Source organism: Rutidosis leptorrhynchoides, chromosome 4, assembly GCF_046630445.1.
Source record: "Rutidosis leptorrhynchoides isolate AG116_Rl617_1_P2 chromosome 4, CSIRO_AGI_Rlap_v1, whole genome shotgun sequence".
Lineage (NCBI taxonomy): Eukaryota > Viridiplantae > Streptophyta > Magnoliopsida > Asterales > Asteraceae > Rutidosis > Rutidosis leptorrhynchoides.
Window position 1 is genome coordinate 499,436,013 of NC_092336.1, and position 24,127 is coordinate 499,460,139.

Below are 24,127 nucleotides of genomic sequence, written 5' to 3' on the forward strand. Positions count from 1 at the left end.
TTAAACTTCCGTAATCATGATGTTTGACGTGTTGATTTTAGTTTTATGCCCATGGGTTAATTGTCCTTTGTCCTGGATTATTTAATATGTCCGTCTGGTTTTTGTCCATAACAGTCCATCAGTCATAAATATAAAGTGCGAGTGTCCTCGTCAAATTATCCTTATACCCGAAGTCAAATATTCCAACTAATTGGGGACTTAAACTGTAACAAGATTTTAATACTTTGTTTAATAATTACACCAGGATGTCGACTGAGTGTAACCCAAGGTTTTAATACTTTGTTAACAATTATGCCAAGTGTCCTTGTACATAATTTCACCCCTGTTTTAATAATTCTAGGGGCTATTAATCCATTCCTGTGTCCGGTTAAATGAACGATTATTCGTACATATAAATACCCCGCCCATCGTGTCCGATTGAGTGTATATGGTTATTTATAGGGACGTCCAATTGTAAATCTTTATATTAAAATTAATAAACTATCATTTAGTTAAACCAATATAAAGCCCATTAATAGCCCATAGTCTAATTTCCACAAGTGTCATTTTTTGTCCAAACCCCAATTATGGTACAAAGCCCAATTACCCAATTTTAATATTTTTAGCCCAACATCATGATTACTTCGGATTAAATAAGCGTAATAATAACTTAGCTACGAGACATTAATGTAAAAAGGTTGAACATAACTTACAATGATTAAAAATAGCGTAGCGTTACACGGACAGAATTTTGACTTACACCCTTACAACATTCGCTAACATACCCTTATTATTAGAATTAAAATTAAAAAATATATATAAATATATATATATATATATATATATATATATATATATATATATATATATATATATATATATATATATATATATATATATATATATATATTACGTATATATTGAGAGAGAGATAGATTATATGATATTAAAACTCGTCGAACTGCGTTGGCTTTTATAGGAATTTGAGTCCAGGTGAACTCCGCGACTCGCGGCATTTTCCTTCTTCAAACTCCGCAACTCGCGGAGTTTGATTTTACAGCTCACCCAGCTTTGGCTCTTTGTTTGCCGACGGATTTTTAATATAAATATAATATATAAATAATTTTAAGAATTATTTAAATATTATATTATATTTATGTGCATAGTTGACTTGTAATTTTTAGTCCGTTGCGTCGAGCGTTGAGAGTTGACTCATGTCCCAGTTCCGGATTTTCGAACGTCCTTGCGTACAATTTAATATCTTGTATTTTACGTTTTGAATCTTGTACTCTTGTAATTTCGAGACGTTTCTTATCAATAATTGGAACCTCTTTGATTGTACTTTGTACTTTTGAGCTTTTTGGTCGTTTGCGTCTTCAATTCGTCGAGTCTGTCTTTTGTCTTCACCTTTTATTATTTAAACGAATATCACTTGTAAATAGAACAATTGCAACTAAAAGCTTGTCTTTCTTGAGGAATAATGCTATGAAATATATGTTCGTTTTTAGCATTATCAGTAGGTGTCGAACCCCGATTTGTTGGGGTGAAGTAGGACAAAAGGAAATCGAGAGTACCGATTTAGTTTTAGAGACGAATTGTAAGATTGATATGATTCGAGAGCATTTGAAGAAGGCTCAAGATAGGCAAAAGTCATATGCCGACAAACGTAGACGAACGATCGAATTTCAAGAAGGTGACATGGTGATGCTTAAGGTTTCGCCATGGAAAGGTATTATTCGATTCCGGAAACGAGGAAAGTTAGCTCCTCGGTTTATTGGACCATTTAAGGTTTTAGCTCGTGTTGGTGAAGTCGCGTATCGTTTGGAATTACCCGAAGAGCTTGCGGGGATCCATAATACATTTCATGTTTCCCATCTCCGTAAGTGTCTTGCGGACGATTCATCTTGGGTGCCATTAGACGAGATCGAGCTAAACAATAAGTTAGAATATATTGAGGAACCGATTGCCATACTTGATGAGAAGGTCAAAAGGTTGAGACATAAAGAGGTTAGGACTTTTAAAGTTCAATGGCATCGGAGTAAGGGTTCCAAGTTTACTTGGGAGCCCGAAGAGTTTGTGTTGGTTTATCTTCCTTCTTGTCATGCTGCTTGGATCGTGAGGACGCGCTCCGATTTAAGTGGGGGATAGTTGTAACACCCCGTTTTCCCGTGCGCGTTTAAAGGTACGTACTTAATCAATAGTACGCTTATAACTTGTTCGTTATGTGATTAAATGAGCTACGAGGCTAGCTATCGTATAAGTGTATATGTATATATATATATATATATATATATATATATATATATATATATATATATATATATATATATATATATATATATATATATATATATATATATATGTTTGAATGCGTGCGTGAACGTGTTTATGAATGTGTCACGTTGGCGTCGAGTCGTGTGAGACCTAAGGTCGAGGTTTAGACGTGCATAGGAAGGGTGAAGGATGTTGTGCTTGTTGTTTGAACCTTTGATTTATGTTAAATTGTCGAAGTGATCAGGAATAGGCCAATGCCGCGTCTCGAGGAAAGGGGCCGCGACGCGACAAGCAAAGCAAATCCAGATCAGAACATGAGTTAAGAAGGGTCGTTTTTCCTTCTTTATGTCGCGCCGCGACAAAGGAGCCGCGCCGCGGCACCTCTGCAGTTCTGACTCCGATTTCTGCTCAAATTAAAAAGGGTTTTAGGGGTAATTTGGTCTTTTTGCGTGTAGATCTGATGGGAGCTTTTAATATCAGCTACTTATCCTATATTTCTCATTTCTTTTCCTTTTTCTTTCACAATTTCCTCCCAAAACATAAAACCCACTTAGATTAAACTTAAGATTTGGAGGTGAAGATTTGTGAATCAATCCTAGGAGCAAGAATTAAAGTTATTCTCCTTGTTATTAGCTACAAGTGGATAGTTTTGGTAAGTCTCAACTCTATGTTTTGAATTTTAATTGGTTTATGCTAGGGTTTGTTCATTTGGAACTTGTATGACCCATTTGAGGGTTAAATGGGTGGATTTTGGGTTAGATTGTTGAAAGAAAACCCTAACAACCATAATCTAGGGTTTTGTCTAATGAAATGGGGTTTGTAAGTGTTAATGGTGTTATAAGCATTAAAACACTTGTTAAAATGTGGATGAAATTGTAATTAGGTCATGTTTGAAAAAGTTGGAAGTGTAAGTGTTAAAATGGGTCAAAAGGGGTGATGTTGACCTAGTTTGGGTGAAATGGGTATGAATTACCCTAGGTTGTGCTAGTTAATGTTAATAGACTTTAAATCACTAGCTTTAATGATTTAACATGAGTCTTGGCCATTTATGGGCGGTGTTGGGTGTAAGTGAGCTAATAAATGCTAATGGGTCATTAATGCTCGAGAGTAAGTAATGTGGTAAATGCCATTAGTTGTGTATTGAATGTGTACCTATGTATTAGGTTCTTTGCTCGAAGTATACGGAAGCAATTAAATCATCACCGAAGTGTTAAGGTGAGTGGAGTAATTATACGTATGTGTATATAGCGTATTTATTTGTGAATGTTATGGTATGAACCACCGAGCCGGTAGTGCCATAACATGTGTGGGATAGGATGTGAACCACGAGCCGGTAGCATCGAGTGTAAACCACGAGCCGATAGCACTATAAACTAAGATGTGAACCACGAGCCGGTAGCATCGAGTGTGAACCACGAGCCGGTAGCACTATAAACGAGTATGACTCAAAAGCGTATGGTGTGAACCACGAGCCGGTAGCACCATAGCGTTATTGGTTAACCATATTGAGATTGTTGTTTTGTTTAGCATATATTATATATTGAGTTGAGTATATGCTAATGAAGTGGTGTGATAATGTACGACTTGTTAGTGTTACGGGTATGTTGGCATGCTATTTGAGTTACAAGTTCGTATGAGGTATTTGGTATTGTGATTGCAAATGGATAAGTTATATATATGTATGTATAATTGTTGCACTCACTAAGCATTGCTTACCCTCTCGTTGTTTACCATTTTATAGGTTCCGGCTTGGACAAGGGTAAGGGCATACGTTTGGACTAGTGGTCTCCCGCCTATGTTGTCGGGGGGTGCTTTTGGTGTTAGCTTTTTGAAGTTGGCCTAACGTTTTGGGTAGTTTAGCCCCAAACCATGCTCGAGTGTCGTTTGGATTATAAACTATCATTGTAGTGGGTCAAACTTGTATTAAACTTAATTAATGGCCTTCGTGCCTTTTGTAAACATTTAAATTGATGTACGTTTAAATGGAACTTGTGGAATGGTTTACATATTTAATTGTCGCGTAAATGTGTATTATATAAAAAAAAAAAATTATCGTATGGAATACGGGTTGGGATGTTTCAATAATGAAAATTTAGTTCCAAAAATTTGTATGGTTGCACGTAAACCTGAAGAAGAAGATGAGAAAAAGCGATTAATGGTAGCAAGCTTACAATGCCTTTCATCCATGGTACACTTCTAACATTATGAATTGTGAAAATGATATCCTTTCTTTTTGTCTTTAGATAACACATTACAAATGTTGATTTGGTTCATGACGGAGTTCTCGCATATGTTTGATGAATTTAACGTGATTCATCAGTTGAACTATATTTTTTGTTGCAAATATTATGACGTACAATTGTGACTATTCAAATCGTTGTGTCTGAACTCTAACAATGCAGATTATACATGTGATTTTGAGTAACTATGTTTCGACCTCGACCACTGAATAAGACGATGAACGGGGGGAAGCACATCATTTTTGGGTGGATGAAGTAGTTAGATGTGAAGGAAGGGAGGCTTAAAATGAAGCCAATTCTAACTACTAGACTGTTAAACCACGGACCGAAAAAAGGTCCTTCCCTTTTGACTAGGTTATCAACTATGGTACCCTCTTTCATAATGGGTGTGTATCCGCTGTAATTTATATTTTAAAGTTTAAATTTTTATTTATTTATTTAACTCTTTATTTTTTTTGCAAATGGTACAGAGAAGAGGTTGAAACACTCAAAATATGGGCTCAAAATTGTATTCAAAGAATGGTAGAGCTCGCTAAGGCTCGTACGACGATGGGTAGAGTGTTAGACCCGATGTTTATCTTTTTCGAGACTAACCGACAATGGATTTCTCCTCGTGGGTTAGGGTTGTTTGTGTTATCTGGACTGGAGCTTCTAGGTACTTAATTTTTTTATATGTATCTTCTATATTTTATTCAGTATATATCAAATACTAAATTTGTTTCGATTTTGATTCAAAAAACAAGCAGTTGATATTAGCTTCAGTTGTTTACCACTTGGACCACAAAAATTCACATGATCCTGAATTGAAGTCGGATGTTATACAGACTACTACTTTTTGGCTCGACAAGTTTGGTCCTAAATTGATCTGTGTCGGCATTTGAGAAAAAGCCTTCATGCAATCGTTGAATCAGTTGGAGAACATGAGTTTAGGTGGAATACTTCACTTCAATCATCAATAGAATATTGTTTACTCGAAATAGCCAAAGGGGTATGTATGTCTATTAATCAACAATTTCCATGGGTATACTTTATCAATTTCCATCGAATATGAATGCCACTTATGTGGTATTGGGTTACGTTGTTGTTGTTGTTGTATTCCGAATATTCTTAGAATCGAGCTTTGTGATGTCTTTACTTGGTAATAATATTTTTTAAAATCTTGTATGTTAAAATACCCGCGAATGCGCGGGTTATAAACTAGTTACTAGTTATTATAAAAATGACGTTCACAATGTTGGTTAAACGTATATGACATCTATAAATATATAAGTGTTAGTATTTGTTTATTAAATTAATTTAAGTAGTTATATTAGGTCAATAGGTCAAAAAATAGGTCAATAAGAATGTTTGATATGTAACGCTCTTGTAATTTGTTTTCTTTAGCCCCCTTCAAGTTGCTTGCTAGAATGTATGTATATGTACGTGAATGTATATGACCGTCACAAAAAAAAAAAAAAAAAAAAAAAGAACAAAAATCCTTGAGTGATTTTAACAAGAAAATATCTCTAGACAGCTTTTCAACGCTTGAAAATACTACAAGGAGTGAAATTGAAGATTTTTAAATAGTACAGGGACTATATATGTAAGTCATCAAAAAGAAGGGGGTTTTGTTAGCTTGTAATAATATGATCGAAAGAAAAACGAACGGCGATGTCGAAAAAACGAGGACGGCGATCACCGACGGATGATCGCCGATCAAATGGTGACTACTCTTCTTCAAGTCGCAATGTTGATGTTCATCCAAAAAACAAAGCACGTAGTAGTAGCAGTATCGTTGTTATCAGTTTTGTAGTTATCTCAATCATCATCTTTCCAATTGCAATTTCTGTATATCTTCGATATCTAAAACAACAAGATGATTTCAATACGTCGGAACTACAACACTCATGGCTTCCGTACGTATATAAACGAGGCCTTGTGACGACTGACATCAGTTATCAACAAATTCTCACTGTATGTCGCATTATTAATTAATTAATTGCTATATTTTTGTTGAATTAATAATTCATTAGGTTTCAGTTAAATTAAGTGTATTCAGAAGGTGAATAGCATTAAAAATTTGCAAAGTCATTTGTTATATGATTGCCGCAGCGCTGTATTATGCTTTGTGATTTGTGAAGAAATTGGAAGAAAACTATTTTGATCATTTATCTTTGTTATACTAATTTTGTACACTCAGGAAAATGATAGAGTTTCAGAGAATGCATCGATTCGACAATTTACCTACCCTGTGCTTGCTTATGTTACACCATGGTGAGTGTATTCTTCTAACAAACATAATTAGTTTCCGCTCATCCTCTGAATCTCCCTTTTCAAACATATTGATTGATTTATTTATTTTTCATGTGTATTGATATTGGACATCATGATAGATAGATAGTGTTAGATATCAACACCTGACTTTCAATTCAATTTACTTATATTCATATGTAAACTGAGAAATAATTGCAAGGGGTAGCATATGATGTAACATCTTTAATGACTACCAATAGAATAGACTGTATGTAAAGGGTTAGTATTGCTAAAATTTTATAATCTATTCAACTTGAGACTTGAACTACTCCATCTAGTTTGGGTTGATTTAGTAGTATAACCTCAGGGACAATGACAAAAGTTAGATAAGGTTATCATTAATTTCAAATAAACCTTTTCTGGCTTCGATCACTGAAGATGGATCATCATCCTCAGGGTTGTTCTATAGTTTGTATGTAGCTCCCAGTCATTTGAAGTAGTACATAGGATGAATTTGTTTTATGGTGCAGGAATTCAAAGGGATATGAACTGGCAAAGGACTTCAACTCTAAGGTTACTCATATATCACCCGTTTGGTATGATTTAAAAAGGTACTATTGGCTTCTTAATTATGATTGTAAATCTCATCTACCTCCTTGAATCTCGATTATTAAACCTTTACCAGGGTGTCTTGCTGTGTCTACATAATTCTCTCACTGGTTCAACTTAACAAGTGTAGTGGTGAACTTTTATGGTGGTTTCATCATCTTGTTGACTGTAGTAGTCTATTATAATCGTATAGGAGGACAGCATGCTACTTGACATCTTGCATTTATTTTATATACAGTATTCATGCTCTTTTGTGGCCTCCTTTTGTAGCCAAGGGGCTGATTTTGTTCTGGAAGGAAGACATAATGTTGATAAAGGATGGATTTCAGATCTCAGAATGAAGGGACATGCTCTGGTATGGTCATATTCTTTTCCTTAGCTTATGCTTGTAAATTGGGGGTGATAAGCTGTATATATAAGATCTAGCTCTTTTCAATCAAATAAATTGTATTGAAGTTAACCTGAGTGTTAGACCATTCAAATTTGAAACCATGCAAGCATCAATGTATAAGCATATTTACAGCAATGAATCTGTGTAATTCAATTCTTTTTATATAGCCTTATGTAAAATCACATGCTAGTTATAGGTTCCTGGCACCATCGTTTTGTAAAAGAGCCACTCACTAAGACTTTAGAAAATGAAATGGGATCTCCATTTACTGTGGGTCTAACTTATATTGTAGACGCATCGGCTATATACAATACAATGCACGAATTGTTTACTTTTTGTCTCACAAGCTAATATTCTAAATATAGTTGTTGGTTGGTGTAGGGTGTTCTTAAGTACTCATTTGGTAAATTTGACTGATATAAGTGACCACCTAGTTTCATATGTGAGATTGATTTTCCTATCGATCTCAAAATGTATGCAGATTAGTTTTCCTCAGTCTTTTATTTCTAGGTTTACTCTTTATTAACAGATATTGCCTAGAATTGTACTCGAAGCTATACCTATGGATTTGCTTAAGAAGAAGAAGCAAAGATCTAAGGTAATTGACCTTATAGTAGCTGAATGCAAGTAAGTATTCTTTGATATATCCACTCTCCAACAATTATAGTTCTAAGTATTTTATTTAATCTTCTGGGCCTTTCTTCCCTAAATTCTCAAATAGTCAAATGCAATCCAGTATATAACCTTGTTCTCTAAAACAATACCTAGTAATACCATTTTACTAATTTTGTGATTGCCTAGAAATATGAAAATCACGTTAATTTAGTAGTTACATTTTATGGTTCTTATGAGTGGACAGGGAAATGGATTTTGATGGCATTGTACTAGAATCTTGGTCAAGATGGGCTGCATATGGTGTCTTGAACGACCCACACATGCGGAATCTGGTAAACTTTAAGTTAAATTAATAAATTATCATTAGCTACCAGTTTATATGATGTTACAAGAATGCTTCTTTTGTATACTAAAACAGGCTCTGCAGTTCATTAAGAAGTTAGGACAAACCATGCATTCTGTGCTAGTAAATCAAGAGGACAACAAGCAGAGTCTGCAGTTAGTATATGTTATTGGTCCACCACGTTCTGATAGACTTCAGGCTTATGATTTTGGGCCCGAAGATCTGCAAAATTTGGGTGATTCTGTGGATGGTTACTCCCTTATGACTTATGACTTCTCAAATCCTCAAAGTCCGGGTCCGAATGCACCACTTAAGTGGGTCCACTCTACTATGCAGCTGCTCTGTGGGACCCACACCGATGGCTCTCGGAACTCGTCTCAAAAAATATTTCTAGGCATCAACTTTTATGGAAATGATTATGTTCTTCAAGGAGGTATGTAGGTCATTACTTTCAGTTAATTTGCACTTAGTTCTGCTGACACAGATGTTGAAGAAAACGAGTAGAATATGAAATTTATTTGATGATAAAATAGTTTTTGTGTGTGTGTATGTGTGTGTTATTTGGTGCAGGCGTTGGTGGAGGGGCTATTCTTGGAAGAGATTATGTTTCATTGTTGGAAAAGCATAAGCCTCAACTGCAATGGGATAAAAAAAGTGCAGAGCATTACTTTGTGTACACGGATGAAAATCAACATGTGAAGCATGTCGTGTTCTACCCTTCTCTTTTGTCTATTGCAATGCGGTTGGATGAAGCTCGGTCATGGGGTGCCGGCATTTCCATTTGGGAAATCGGTCAAGGTTTAGATTACTTCTTTGGCCTTCTGTAACTCGGATGTATGTACTTTGAAGTATAGGATAATCATCTTGTTAAATTTCATTGTGTTTAGGATCTTTTATTTAAATTAATTTATAATTATCAGGAAATCTGAAAATTTTGGAATAATGGGTATGACTGTATGTCTGTTGCGTATTTGTATGTTAGAGTTAAGTAATGCATATATTATCAGTGCACCTGCTCATTGCTAATGAATCCGAGACTTGAACATAACAACGATGTCTTATACTAATGCAAAAAATTGTTAACACAAACGTGATGTTATCAATGGGTCTTTTTCAATCTTTTTAAAGAATTATTTGGAGGGTTTAGGCTGTTCTTTATTATTGAAACCTAATGATTATGTAACAATCATATAATCAGTTGCTTGTTTAGACCTTGAAATGAATAGATAATATCATATTTTCTTAATGGATGTTAACTATTACTGAAGTATTGGTTAAGGTTGCTTATCATAAATTTAAAGTTGTAAATGAACCACTTGATATTGATATTTACAACTCATGAGTTTCATATATATTTGATCGGTATTCTGAGCTAATTAAATTATAAAAAATGAAACTTGATGTTTACTAAATATTTTCAAATTATATTAAAAATTTCGTTATCAAAGCTTCTTATTAACAAGGTAATGAACTTACTCCATTTTTAAACGTAAACTAGTAAATATTCTTTAATGTATTGTACAATACTTTGAAGCACATCTAATATTTTATATGTGGTTTAAAATAATTAAGAAAGAATTTACTATCTACTCGTAATAAATTATGTTAATTTTTTTTTATTTTTTAACGCTGAATTTGCATCAGTAGATCATTTATTTCAACGACACTCATCATTTGCACTCACACACGCTATAAGAAAACTCCTACTCGAGTTGCTTGACAACTAATCGCGGGATCTGGGTTGTTTGGCAACTAATCACAGAAAATTAGACAGAAAACCTTCACCCCAGGAATTGAACCCTTAGTTACAATTAACTACTTGCAGATTACTGTATTATTTTTTTTTATTTCTGGTATAATATTTCAATCAACTACTTTTGCCAACGGTCCAGAACCTCCTAGTCCTAATTATTCAATCCGATTTTTACACCACACAAAACATAATGTAACATGATCATCTATATTTCTGATCCTCATTTGCCACATGTCACTCAATCATTGGAGCCTTTATCAAATTTCCTTCCACCTCAGCATCTCTACCCATATTGCACATTCCTGAGTCCAGAACAATTCAGAAATCATAAGAAACAAGTATTACCTATCCTTCTCCTTCTCTGCTGCTTTCATCATTAATTTTTTTCTCAAATTTTTATTATAATTTATTTATTTATAAAAAGAAGTAGAATTATGCAATGGAAGCCATGAATGCAGCAGTTATACTGAAACCCATTTCAGTTCTTAAACCAGAACCCACCAAAAAGCACTCAACTTTATCACCTACAACATTCCCTCAACTCAAAATCTCAAAACCCAAATTCAATGGCACTAGTTTAGTCCTGTTATCATCATCTTTTTTCAATTATGCTTATTCAAAAGCACTTACTTATGAAGAAGCACTTAATCAATCAACAACATCTGACTCATCTTCATTCTCAACACCTGATATTGATGTTAGTGGTGTTATTGATGGTATAATCAACTTTAGTGTTGAGAATCCAGTTGTGGTAGCTGGTGGGGCCGCCTTGTTGGCAGTTCCATTTATTCTGTCTCAAGTTTTTGGAAAAAGTAGTAAACCATGGGGTGTTGAGTCTGCAAAAATTGCTTATGAGAAATTGGGTGATGATATAAATGCTCAATTGCTTGATATCAGGCCTAGTTCTGAAATAAGGTTAATGGGTAGTCCAGATATTAAGGGATTTAAAAAGAAGTCAATTGCAGTTGCTTATAATGGTGATGATAAACAAGGTTTCTTAAAGAAGCTGGCTTTGAAGTTTAAGGATCCAGAGAATACCACATTGTTTGTTTTGGATAAGTAAGGATCCTTATCTTTTAATGATTTAACTATTTAGTTTATAATTATGCTACATGTATATTCAAGAATGTGTATACTTAGTTGAGCGTTGGGTGAACCTGATTATGATTCTTTGATTACTTAGGGATACAAGAGATGGACTTAGATAATCAACTAAGATGTTATTATATGAACAATGACTTATTATATTGAGACCAATCTGAACCTAATTATCTTTTTTCCCTCTCTAAGTTCATCATTGTATAAGATTTTGTTGAATTGTAGGAACTCTTTTTACTCTTTTCTGAAACTAACACACGATATATATAAAATTTGAGATGAAGCCAGATTCGATGGTAGCTCTGAACTTGTTGCAGAGTTGGTCACAGTAAATGGGTTCAAAGCTGCTTACGCTATAAAAGACGGTGCAGACGGATCCCGTGGATGGATGGTTTGTTACATCTCTTTCGCACATTCTATTTTTGTTTCTGCAAAAGTCTAAACCCAATTTCTCACTTTTGTGTTTGATTTGTTCATGGTGTGTTCAGAACAGTGGACTTCCATGGGTATTACCAAAAAAGTCGTTAGCTTTCGACTTTAGCAGTTTGACTGATGCAATTGATGGCTTGTTTGGTGTAAGTTTCTCCATACAAAACCCCAAAGGGGTGGTTGAGTGGTTGGGAATCTCCAAAGGAGACCCAGGTTCAATCCCCGCCAATCTCACTTTGGGGCCTTGCCTTTCAAAAAAAAAAAAAAAAGAGTTTCTCCATACAAAACTCATGTTTAGAATGAAGCTTTGAGTTTACACTTTTTTCTAAGAAAAATTCTTGAAATGAATGAATTTGCAGGATAGTTCTGATGCGGTATCTGTAATTTTTAGCGTAGCTGCAGCTACTGGACTTGGTTTATTAGCATTTACCGAGGTTATGATCTTGAAGCTATCCAATACTAACCTTTTTTCTTCTTCTTTTCATATTTTTGGATTCATTGTTGTAAATTTTGATCTTGTTTAGGTTGAAACAATACTTGAGGTCTTGGGTTCTGCAGCAATAGTTCAACTTGTCACCAAGAAGCTACTATTTGCAGAGGTTTTTTTAATTTCATTGCTTTTTTTTAATATCATTTTAACTTCTGGGTGAAAATAAAAATCAATATAAACAATGTTGCAATATCCAAAAAGTAGCCTTGTGTTTGATTGCCTTTTTTTTTTTTTTTTTTTTTTTTTTTGAAAGGCAAACACACACACACACACACATACCCATACACGAATTTAAACAAGAATATATACATGCCCACCCCGGGACTTGAAGCCACAACCTATAGGTTGAAGGGGTCACCTCAATACCGCTAGGCCAATGGCCGTTAAGCATTCATTGTGTTTGTTTGAAAGATTTAGAACCAAATGTTGAACCGTTAAGCATTCATTGTGTTTGTTTGAATCTCTTAATGACAGATGTATTCATAGTTGAACTACCCTGTTAACCATTTAGCACCTTCATTTTTCTTCGGTAAATATGGTGTAGTTTAACGTAGTTATGATTCATGGCAGGATCGTAAAAAAACTATCCAAGAATTTAACGAATTCGTTGCCACAAATATTGGACCCAAAGAGCTTCTAGAGGAGATCAAAGTACGTAAACGATACGTGTATTTTACTTTCATATTGGATATAAAATATAAATATAAATGACTAAATGATTCAAGAAATTTAGGACATTGGGAAAGCACTTTTACCACCTGTGACTAGCAAAACACTTCCTGCACCGACAACTACCACCGAAGAAGCTGTGGTGGAGCCCACTAATTCCGCCCCACCTGAGATACAAGCAGAACCTGCAACGCCACCACCTGAGATACAAGCGGCAGCACCTTCACCAGTAGAGCCTCCTGTACAAGTCAACGCGGTCCCGAAAACAGAAGTCAAAGAAGAAGCAGTTCCGAAACCAACACGCTCGCTTTCGCCGTACCCATATGTAAGTCTTCTAATTTCACCTTTAGAAAGTCCATAAAGTGCTTAAAAGTATATGTTTGCTACAGATACTAACACAGTTAGCATTAAGTATGAATATATTATCAATAAAGTTCCAATCTTTTTGATTCATAATGAGGAAAAACATAACACCCATGAAGTTTCCGATCAAAGAAACAATCTAATCATATTTTGATTTAATTCTCATATTTGTTGCAGTATCCTAATCTTAAGCCTCCAACATCTCCTACTCCTTCAAGACCATAGTTTTATGCCGCAATTAGATATTCAAATTTTTCAAGCATCGATCTTTAAAGGAACAGGTGTTCACCTGGTAATTCCAGAGGTCTGATTACAAGCGTTGAGCCATTAATGGTGTTCATTGTAGCTACATGTTTTTATCGAGTTTTGTGTTTGTGAAATTGTTGATGGTTGAGTAGAATATTGATACTCATTGTATTTGCGTGTTTGGAAATAATCAGTACAAATGCTTTTATGGTCTCAACTCTCAAAAAGCCAAAAACAAAATTGAAATGGGAGTCGGATTCTGCTTCATACTAGTAGTAGTTTATATGCTGCTACTCATATGTTTTGTTGTTCATATCAATATATCTATGTAAAATAGGAGCTTTCATGCAAGTATTACTTGGGAAACAATAGATATAATCTCATTAATATATTAGGCAGAAACATTTTAGTTGGCAGGTCTTTATATTTATTTATTTAAACATTAAAGTTTAACATCAAATATTTGATCTACTTTGACTACATATATAGTTACTTAGGTCATAAGTTGGTTTTATGTTGAGAATGTGTAACAATAGTCGCAAATTGATAATCTTGGAGTAACATACCAGATAACTTTGCCACCATAATACATTTCTGTCCAGTTCTTGTATTTTAGGGATTTAAATACTCGGTTTTCAGGCTATCGGATATAGTCTTGTCTAGTGATTTGGTCTCGGTTAGGTTTGGTATAGCACAGTTGGAAATATTGTAAGGCAGGAAAACGAATATCACTAACCGCTATCCTCAATTTAACGCCACGGAATTACCAGACCACTCGATAAGAAACATATAATTAATGCAATTCAAAAGGTTGTAAATTATAGAAAACTATTGGATTCCAAATTAACTATGTTGCAATACAAAATCCATTCTCAAATCAGACTCTCAACGATTAATCAGACATAAACGCCAGAGGCAAGGAGCAAGAACAAGGATCCGAATCCCTGCAACACACAAACCAGTTGATAAACTAATCAGCATTTCTGTAGGTGGTTATTTCAACCCATTCACTTATGAATGGGTCCATCTAGGCGATGTTATATATCTATCCAAGTCAAATTAATCAAGCGGGTTGAAAGTCGCCTGAAGAGTACTTTTAGTGCTTGATATCTCTGGACTTGTTATGTTAAAACATGTTAGGATATTATACAATAAGATATCTGTCATCATTTAGACACAATAACTACTTATCTAAAAACAATTCCATTTGAAAATCTGTTGCAGGTCAATCTGGCCCGCATTAAAAAGTAGTATCATTTTACAATCAAACCCTTTTGACCCGTTACCCGAACTGCCCAATTTTAGTACATCTGATCAAATCAGACAATTAGAAAGCAAATTAAATGACATTCAATATGTGACATACCAAAAAGACAGAAGCCACAGCCCCAGTTACAAGTTCTTTAGCAAGACTTCGACTTTTCTTGGAAGAGGTCGCTTCATAGCTGCATAGGTAAATGTTATCAGACACAATAACAGTATAGCACACTAACTGACAAGTGCATACATATAAAATCTTAAAATGTCAATATAATAACATAGACACAACATATATAATCATCATCACCCATCACAACCTATTATGAAATTTAATCATTCATATTGCTTTTTCTTGTGTAGTTTTTTCAAGCATTAAAAGTTAAGGCACTATTTTTGCCACGTTCTCAATGTAAATTGTTCCATGCACCAAAAAGAGTTCACTTAAACTATCAGAATCAAGAACAATAAGATGCACCTGAACAGCATTATGACAAAGAAAAATCGCTTCATCTTTGTCTTGATATTAAGCCAATGCATACGGAGTTTGTATCAAGTTAATGGCAATATTCTTCTATGCAGAATCATATGAAGAAATATAATATTTCCTGGTGTGTGTGTTCATTTACACATTTTTTATTCTTTGTTTCTGTAAAATAAAAGTTTAGTTTAGTAGCTGAGAAACTATCAAAAAGATTTGTCCATATTTATCAACAATCACGTCAATTTCCTTATATTTGCAAACCATCAGAACAAAGACTTATAGACACGTATGGCATGTCTCAGTTATATAGTTTACCAGACACAGCAAATCAAATAAACCTGCCTCTTTACTATCAACAATTACCGTTGTTCACCCAATAACTTGAATTGATTCAATTTGAACAAACATGATTCAATAACAAGTAGCTAATATATCTTCATGTTGAGCATCATGTAAAGTTCCCGATTCATAAGGCTTTATAGTCAAATGAACAACCGAGAGTACTTTGAAAGAAGGGTACAAACATAGTATAGATGATCATTCATATTTCATGCAGACTAATCTAAAGCCTTATGCCATCCATCGCAAATATGACATTGTAATTTCTAATACTTGCCATATAGACATATAGTTCAATTTTTTATCTTTTATTCATATTTAGGAAAACTTCTAGGGTAACATAAACTCCAAATTTTTTCAAGGTGGGGGTATGCTAACTTCTCTCCCTTGACATGGAGAGCAAAATTCCAAATACTGACAAAAAAGGTGTGAAAGTTAAATTTGTGACCCGCAGACATTTTACCATTAAACTATTAAGGAGTGAAACTGTGAAAGCTCACTTTTCAATATATATAAGACTCGAGTGAACTTCAAATTTGTCCATATTTTTCAAAATTAATCTTAAACCCGTTTCTTGCCATCAATTCAATTTGACATTTCATATATTACTTGTTGACGAGTTCCGAATATTACGCTACTTGACATGGCAATTTTCATTTTATATTTTAATATTCCAAGACCGTTTTAGTTTCAAAGAAATTATAAGATAGTAATAAATTAACTTACTCAATTTTTGAAAAGGAATACCAGAGTGACAAGAGTCTATATTTTATGCTACATGGCTAAATTGTACCATTCATTCATTAGTCATTATAATAAAAACCTTCATTATGCATTCTATGTTTTTTAACATCCACACACACAATTGACCTACTTGACCAAATCCACAAACTGTAAAATCATTTTCCTTTAGTTATAAAGGTCCAATTCGATATCATTCTGTTGAGCTCACTTGATCCTAAACAATTCAATTTGAAAACTAACCCCACTTGTGAAAAATAGAAACTGCATCTTTTATCAGGAGCAAATAGTAAGTAACTCTAGTAATAGCATAGCATAACACAATTAAACCGTACAATAACATTCAACCAGTTAAATTACCTTAATTCGATTTATGGTAGTAATATAAACAGTTAGATCCACTTACATAAAGAAAGAAGCAGTAATCACAAGGCCAATTGCGAGCATGAGCACAGCTAACGATGGATACCAAACATTCGGTACCGGGCTTGAAATAGGTTTTGCTGATTGAGCCTTTTATAAAAATTAAAATTAAGAATTTGATATCACGAATTAAAATAAATCATATATCACTTAATTTTAAATGTTAATAGTGATTGATTTGAAACCCTAAAAGAAGTTGCTTACCATTTTTGAGGTTTAGCGGATGCTACTGGATCTTTGATCTGTTTGTGTTTATCAGCAGTTACACATGAAGACCCAAAATGCCAAAAATACTACTCCGTGTAATAAGGTTGATATTCTACGCCCCTCAAGTTTATCGATGTTTTGTTTGGACCCTCGAATGATTTTTTTCTCCTTTTAATTGAAAAAAAAAAACTAGGCTTAAATACTTCTTTTTTGCAAATAAAAAAAAGAAAACTGTATAACTAATAATTTCATCGAAAGATAAAAAAAGAACAAGAATACAATAAGAAATAACAAGAAAACAACCCACATAACGGAATGGCTCAAGACTAAAAACCATAATAATAAACACATCGAGCAACCGCTGTCTAAACCGAGTCAAATCATAACGAAACCAACAACATGACCATAACCAAATCAAGGAGCAGAAACTAAGGTTAAAACTAACACAACACCTTAACAAAAGAACCTAACATAAACGCATCAAAAGACGGCAGGAGGAACTAAATGAACACACCACAAATCAAGCAATTTAATTAAAAAAAGAAGGGGTTTCCAAAAAAGAATTAAGACTTGGTTTAAATACTTGCACGTTGCGACGAGTATGGTTTAAATTGCGTGTTGATTATCAAAAAAATTTGAAGATTGACATTGCAAACTCGATATTTCCTTTAATTGTTGATAGCGGTGCATAAGTAAACCTACTAGTAGTACAACTTCTTTTGCTAAAATCTTGTCTATATGTATATCTATATTCTATATATTTGTGAAAATAAACTTATATTATGTATTATAATTTTTTTCTCAAAAGATTAAACAGCGACTTTTAAATGAATTTTAACTTTGAATTCTAAATTGATATTGATAATTGTGTTATATTTATTTCTCTTTTCAAATCAATCATTTATTTGATTGATTTGAATTTTAACAATTAATTTGAACATTAACCCGTCTTACATGAGTTAGTAAATCTAGTGTGTTGATTGATACCGTAATTGATGAGGAAAGGGAAAAGAGAAAAAAAGAAAAAAAAAGCAAGAAAAAAATTGAAAAAACAAACTCGGGGTAAAAGTTAAACGCCACGAACCAGTGTTGTAAAAAACCCGATTACTCGCCGATTAATCTTCGATTAATCATTTTTAAGAGAAATCCGTTCCGATTTTCAAAAATCCGTTTAATTAAACAGTCAACGTCAATTAATGGGTCAAAATCGAATTTGGTTATCATTTTAATATGAATTTAAACTAGAACTTTATAGTTTTGAAGCAAAATGAATAATATTAGACAATTATGTAATAGTTTATTTTTTATATTTATGATTTTTTTCTATATTTATACATATAAATTTTAAAATTTAATATTTAAATGTATACAGTACAATCCGATTAATCCTCGATTAATCTCAAATTGCCGATTAATCTAGTGCCGACCAATTAATCCCCCCAATAGCTAATTTTGCAACCTTCCACGAACTGCTCTTTTCTTCCATGCAAGATAAGGAACCAGATCAAGATTCTTCCAATCTATGATCCGTCCTCTAATCCTTCTTTTGGGCAATACGTCGAACACGTAGTCTGCAGCCCGAACCTAACACTTAAACTAAACGATTGAAGTTATTCTTAATACGAGTTTATTCATTTCTAATTAGTAGTTCAATTCAATTATTAAAGTAAAGGATTGATGAGGTCGTCACCTAGGCAGAACTCATGAGGGTTTGTCCAATCAAGATTATCCCTTTTCCGATTTCTCAATTAAAACAACGAATTTCATGATGGCATCATCATCGAATTCTATTAGAAATTCAAATGAAATTATGAATATGGGTTTCTCTGAGAGGGCGTTATCAGCAGCCGGTGCCGCGTTTTTGTCAGCCATCATTGTTAACCCTCTCGATGTTGCCAAGGTCCTACCTTTTATTGCATTATATTGTTTTCTCATTCATTATAAATTATAAATTATAAATTAATTAATTCCATTATATTCCTGGCCCTAATTCCATCATTCATTCATTTTCATTATGCCTGTCTATCTCCGTTAAATTTGATTGTAATTGTAATTTGATTTGGTGGATGAATTACTGCAGACAAGGTTGCAAGCTCAAGCAGCTGGTGTTCCTTATCAAAATTTAAGTCACACAAGATGCTCCTTTGAAACAAATACTGTATTATTATACTAATCATACCTTCCTCTTTTCATTGTTTCAGCTAAAAAAATTATATATATTAAACAAATAATAATGTCTTATTTTTCTCTTTTTTATTAATCAGATGTTACCAGATATAAGATGTTATCCATCATGCTACAACCACCGGTCACCTCTTGGCGAACCATCGTGTGCTCCGCAACCTTCTCAATATAAAGGCACTCTAGATGTCTTCTACAAAGTTGTACGCCAGGTTACATTTTTACGGTTTACAGAATTTTATGACTATGTTGTTTCTTTCTGTAATGCTCACAGCTTTAGTACAACTTCCAATTACTAGGTTTTACACATAGTAGTTTGGTACATCGTGATGTTTTACATATAGAATGTAACAAATTTATATCACAACTTACTTGAGTATCTGCGTGGCTGTGTTGTTTCAGCATATAATTACTTCCGTATTTTGTGGACCCCTAATAGTACAGGATGTTCAATGTGTCATCGTGTTTGTCGTGTAAAGCTGAATCTATAACGTTCTGGTCTGAAAAGTTGACTTAAATTTTTGCAGGAAGGATTTCGCAAACTCTGGAGAGGCACAAGTGCAAGTTTAGCATTGTCTGTGCCCACTGTAAGTCCGAATTTATTTTCGTGTAATTATAATAATATTATATACTATATGTGGGAAGGTGGAAAGGTTTTTGTTTACTGATTGAAGTATGTGCGTTATAATTTCAAATAATACTTGTTACCAGGTGGGCATCTACTTGCCTTGTTATGACATTTTTTGCAATTTAATGGAAGAATATTCATCACAGAATGCACCTAGCATGACTCCTTATGTCCCACTAGTTGCAGGTTCTGTCGCCCGTTCACTGGCTTGCATATCTTGTTATCCTGTTGAACTTGCAAGAACCCGTATGCAGGTAAATCATCTGACCACTTAAAAAAATTTCATTGCAAGAACCCAATTGTACAGACCATTGTGTAAACATGCATTCACACAAAGTACTCACTTGCATTTGGTATATAAGGTTATAAAGTTTTAAAAAAAAAATGGTAACCTTTGCTACAGGCGTTTAAAGATACCCACAGTGGTAAAAGGCCACCTGGAGTGTGGAAGACGCTCGTAGAGGTCATCACCACAAACCGAAGTACAAATAACCTTCAAAGTTGTAAGTCAATCCTGGTTCATGTTGCAAACAGTCAACGCCCATTTAAATTGGATTTTATATCAGCAAGTGAGTGTGTATTACCATCTTATGCAGCCTTACATAGCTTTCGATTCTTATGGACTGGCCTTGGCGCACAATTAGCTCGTGATGTTCCGTTCTCTGCGATTTGCTGGACTACACTTGAGCCGGTGAGAGTTGCAAAGTAAACCATCGTGTTTATCAATGATAAGATGAAATTCAAATATGAAATATATTCTATTTTTTTCAGGTCAGGAGACAACTATTGGTGATGTCAGGTGACAGAACTAGCCCTGTTGCTGTTCTTGGTGCGAACTTCTCTGCTGGATTTGTTGCAGGAAGTCTTGCAGCTGCGTTTACATGTCCGTTGGACGTCGCTAAGACCCGGCGTCAAATAGAGGTACCTTTTACTATGTCAGTTTCTGTGTAATATAAAAATCACTAAAAAAATCTCTGTTGATCCAAAGCGATGTTACCAGAGCTTCGTGGTTTTCAAGGTTCATGGTCTTGAAAAATGATTCAAACCTAAAAAACCTTTATAGTTACAAGTATCTATGATTCAGAAGCCTCGGTAAATAAGGAGGCATGAGTATATCATGTTAAAATTAGGGCTAGTGCGAGTTACAGATTCTGCCCTGAATATTTCAACCACAATTCAGGGTCACAACTTTAGGAGCTTATTAGTTCATCAATCGTAAATTATGTATATGAAGCATATATTATTTTATCACTTTCATTGGAACAAAGTGTTTTGAAATGTGTGCCAAATATAATGCTTCATGATGTTACTCATTGGCTGGAAATTTTATTTATCTAAGGCTTTTGTGAATTGTTTTTAGAATATGTACAACTATTTTCCTTGTCCCACCGTCGGTAAGCATATAAAAAAAAAAAAACTGTCTTCAATTAATTTGACTGGAAGTTTAGAATTTCATCAATATGTCATATGCCGATTCTTAGTTGATTTCATAATTTGTCAAAATATCCTTTATGGTTTTCCTTATGCTTTTTTGTGGAATTTCCTAAATGTTATTATAATCAAAAAATCTGGAAATCTGGATTGTGATGTTCTGCCAAAGATGTTCCTTTGTTAGAAATAATCCTATTACAAATTATTACAGTTGGTTATCTGTATTTACCATTACTTTCTTTAACAATTTCAGAAAGATCAAGTACGAGCCCTGAAAATGACCACAAGACAAACATTGGTTGAAATATGGAGGTAAACAGTGTACCACCACCGTTATCACTCATTCAATCAATTACTATAGTAAAACAATGCAGTCATCTAGTAAAAATTGTGCAGAACTCATAATAATAGCATTTGTTGTGTTGGCTCTAAAAGGTAGAAACATCCATTGCATTGATTAATCAATCTGTTTGTTGTAGCAGGGATGGGGGAATGAAGGGACTATTCATGGGAGTTGGGCCTCGTGTAGCACGTGCAGGCCCATCAGTTGGAATCGTAGTATCCTTTTACGAAGTGGTCAAGTACGTTTTACACAACCGGAAACATCATCATGTCGTTGCTGAAACTCAACAATAGTTTAAATTAGAATGGCTGCAAATACATGACACATTGTCTGTTTCATTTTCATGTCAACCTTAATATATTGAGACCACATTTCTGTTCAGTTTACCCCCACGAAATAAATTTTAGTAAAATGAACGGAGCCTCATATTTAGGGAATTATTATGTGTTCTATTTGTAGGATACATACAGTCCACAATTTGCATAACACATGTGATAGCTAAACAAAACTATATGAGCTACTACATGTACTAGCATCTGTTGACTGGTGTATATAAGCGTTATCATTTTCATCATGTAAAAACAAATCATCAGATCAAAATGGTTGATTATATGAATTATAGAGATGCCAAGTCACCAGATTGTTGTCAACAGTGTAAAATGATCAAGATGTATAGAGACATCAATGCAACACAAGATAATAATAGTTGCCAAATTTTCCTTTAAATGCATACGGGTAACAAGTAGAAGTTTAGAGCATTTTATATAACAAAACTAGTAGTATTTCTCTTCTTTTATTATCAAACGGTGTACACCTTACGCAATGACAAGATATGGGAGCATCAAACTTTATGTAGATGCACAAATTCTTAATAATAATAATAATAAAAAAAAATGATGCACATGAACATGGTTGCACAAAAGACCATCAGTCACATAACTACAAACACGGGTGATCCCAAACCAAGCAGCAACCATTTCCAATTGAGTCCAACACATTGTGGCTACAACCCTCTCAATTTTTGGTATCAGTCACAGGTTTATCCAAAAATGCCGGCCTTAATATTTTCTAACTTTCCAATTGAGTCCAACACATTGTGGCTACAACCCTCTCAATTTTTGGTATCAGTCACAGGTTTATCCAAAAATGCCGGCCTTAATATTTTCTAACTTTTGTATACAATCATGAACTTGTTCTAAATCTTGTTATAATGAATGCAAAAACAAACTTGTATGTAACAAGAACAAGGGATGTTGGACAACATTAACTTGCAGGGTTGTTTGGCATTGCATTTCCACACTGGGTCAATAATCGATCCTTTTGCAAACTCATAATGTAATATGATAATAAAAAAATCAGTATCCAGAATGATGATTATACATTATTATACCAACAAAAGAACTACGGTAGCAAAAGAGTTCAATAAGCCCCTGTTTTCAATATTTGAACCAATATATAAAATGCTAAAATATCATTTAAGCCTCTGGAAAAGGAAAACATTCCACTACTATACATACACCTAGCTAGTTATTTTGTACGTGTATAAAAGTGACTCTAAAATAGAAGATCATTGTGACAGGACCCACATGATAAGGACATAGAACAAAAGTAAAGAATATAACGAACATGTAACATGATATCCTTGGTTCGACATGAAATACTGTTACCACAAAACGAGTCCAAACCATGCAGCACCACGTGGTTACAAAGGGCAAGCTATTCTTACACCTTGCTTTACCACATTCCCTACAACATAAGGTTTAGCAAACAAATTAAGTTATACTAGTACATCAAAAGAAACAGAAATACATAGCAGGTATATTGTATAAGCAAATATACATGTCTATGGTCATTGGTCAACACTGATATTGACAGGTCCTGAACGAAAACCATGCCTTACATTGCAGAAGGGACAAATAAAACAAGTAAGGCCTATTATAACGCGTACGTTAGATACCGAGCACACCTCCAACATGTCGTTAATGGGCGTGTTTGTTGTTAATTTAGTGTAATTGAGGGATATTGTTTAATACTTGGAAATGGATTAGGAGGTACGGAGTGTACATCCATTAAGTAAAAGATTTCCCTGACCCAAAAATCATTTTGGTTGTCTATATAATTGAGTTGTACGTATGTGTTTATATGCACTTATGTATTATAGTTATTAATTTGATGTGCTCATATGATTTAGTATCTAATTAATGTTATGAGTATATAATATATATACATGTGTGTGTGAATATTGGAATTATACTCATATGAATATATAATATATGATGCTAGTGATATGTGACTATATGTTTTGATGTAAAAGTGCTAGTATAAATGATTAATTGATTATAATAAGAAAAGTTGACAACCT

The 24,127-nt window shown here is 33.9% G+C and overlaps 4 protein-coding genes across 8 annotated transcripts; 3 read left to right on the forward strand and 1 right to left on the reverse strand.

Annotated features, from left to right (window-relative positions):
• Positions 1–6,087: 6,087 nt before the first annotated feature.
• Positions 6,088–9,624, forward strand: LOC139839543 (uncharacterized). The gene is made up of 8 exons (XM_071829626.1): positions 6,088–6,446; positions 6,673–6,746; positions 7,256–7,336; positions 7,605–7,689; positions 8,255–8,352; positions 8,585–8,672; positions 8,759–9,116; positions 9,254–9,624. Exons 1-8 carry the CDS (start codon positions 6,144–6,146, stop codon positions 9,508–9,510), a joined length of 1,344 nt encoding a protein of 447 aa, XP_071685727.1. The 5' UTR covers positions 6,088–6,143; the 3' UTR covers positions 9,511–9,624.
• A 1,118-nt stretch (positions 9,625–10,742) lies between these two features.
• LOC139839542 (rhodanese-like domain-containing protein 4, chloroplastic) lies at positions 10,743–13,948 on the forward strand. The gene is made up of 8 exons (XM_071829625.1): positions 10,743–11,495; positions 11,823–11,925; positions 12,023–12,109; positions 12,323–12,397; positions 12,488–12,562; positions 13,024–13,104; positions 13,187–13,447; positions 13,663–13,948. Exons 1-8 carry the CDS (start codon positions 10,876–10,878, stop codon positions 13,708–13,710), a joined length of 1,350 nt encoding a protein of 449 aa, XP_071685726.1. The 5' UTR covers positions 10,743–10,875; the 3' UTR covers positions 13,711–13,948.
• Positions 13,949–14,459: 511 nt separating this feature from the next.
• On the reverse strand, positions 14,460–17,316 carry LOC139844745 (uncharacterized). Its single transcript, XM_071834969.1, has 4 exons — positions 17,180–17,316; positions 16,959–17,065; positions 15,098–15,176; positions 14,460–14,675 (listed from the first exon to the last, which is right to left on the reverse strand). The coding sequence occupies exons 1-4, from the start codon at positions 17,180–17,182 to the stop codon at positions 14,628–14,630; spliced, it is 237 nt and encodes a 78-aa protein (XP_071691070.1). The 5' UTR covers positions 17,183–17,316; the 3' UTR covers positions 14,460–14,627.
• A 1,343-nt stretch (positions 17,317–18,659) lies between these two features.
• On the forward strand, positions 18,660–22,359 carry LOC139844746 (mitochondrial carrier protein MTM1-like). 5 transcript variants are annotated; one of them, XM_071834972.1, is made up of 11 exons: positions 18,660–18,891; positions 18,977–19,082; positions 19,263–19,340; positions 19,447–19,575; positions 19,891–19,950; positions 20,075–20,245; positions 20,395–20,494; positions 20,588–20,682; positions 20,763–20,912; positions 21,676–21,734; positions 21,905–22,359. In XM_071834972.1, exons 2-11 carry the CDS (start codon positions 18,993–18,995, stop codon positions 22,056–22,058), a joined length of 1,086 nt encoding a protein of 361 aa, XP_071691073.1. In that variant the 5' UTR covers positions 18,660–18,891; positions 18,977–18,992; the 3' UTR covers positions 22,059–22,359. The 5 variants fall into 5 exon arrangements, with proteins under 5 accessions (XP_071691073.1, XP_071691071.1, XP_071691072.1 ...); XM_071834970.1 differs by having other exon boundaries at positions 18,660–19,082; XM_071834971.1 differs by having other exon boundaries at positions 18,660–19,082; positions 19,447–19,566.
• Positions 22,360–24,127: the final 1,768 nt, after the last annotated feature.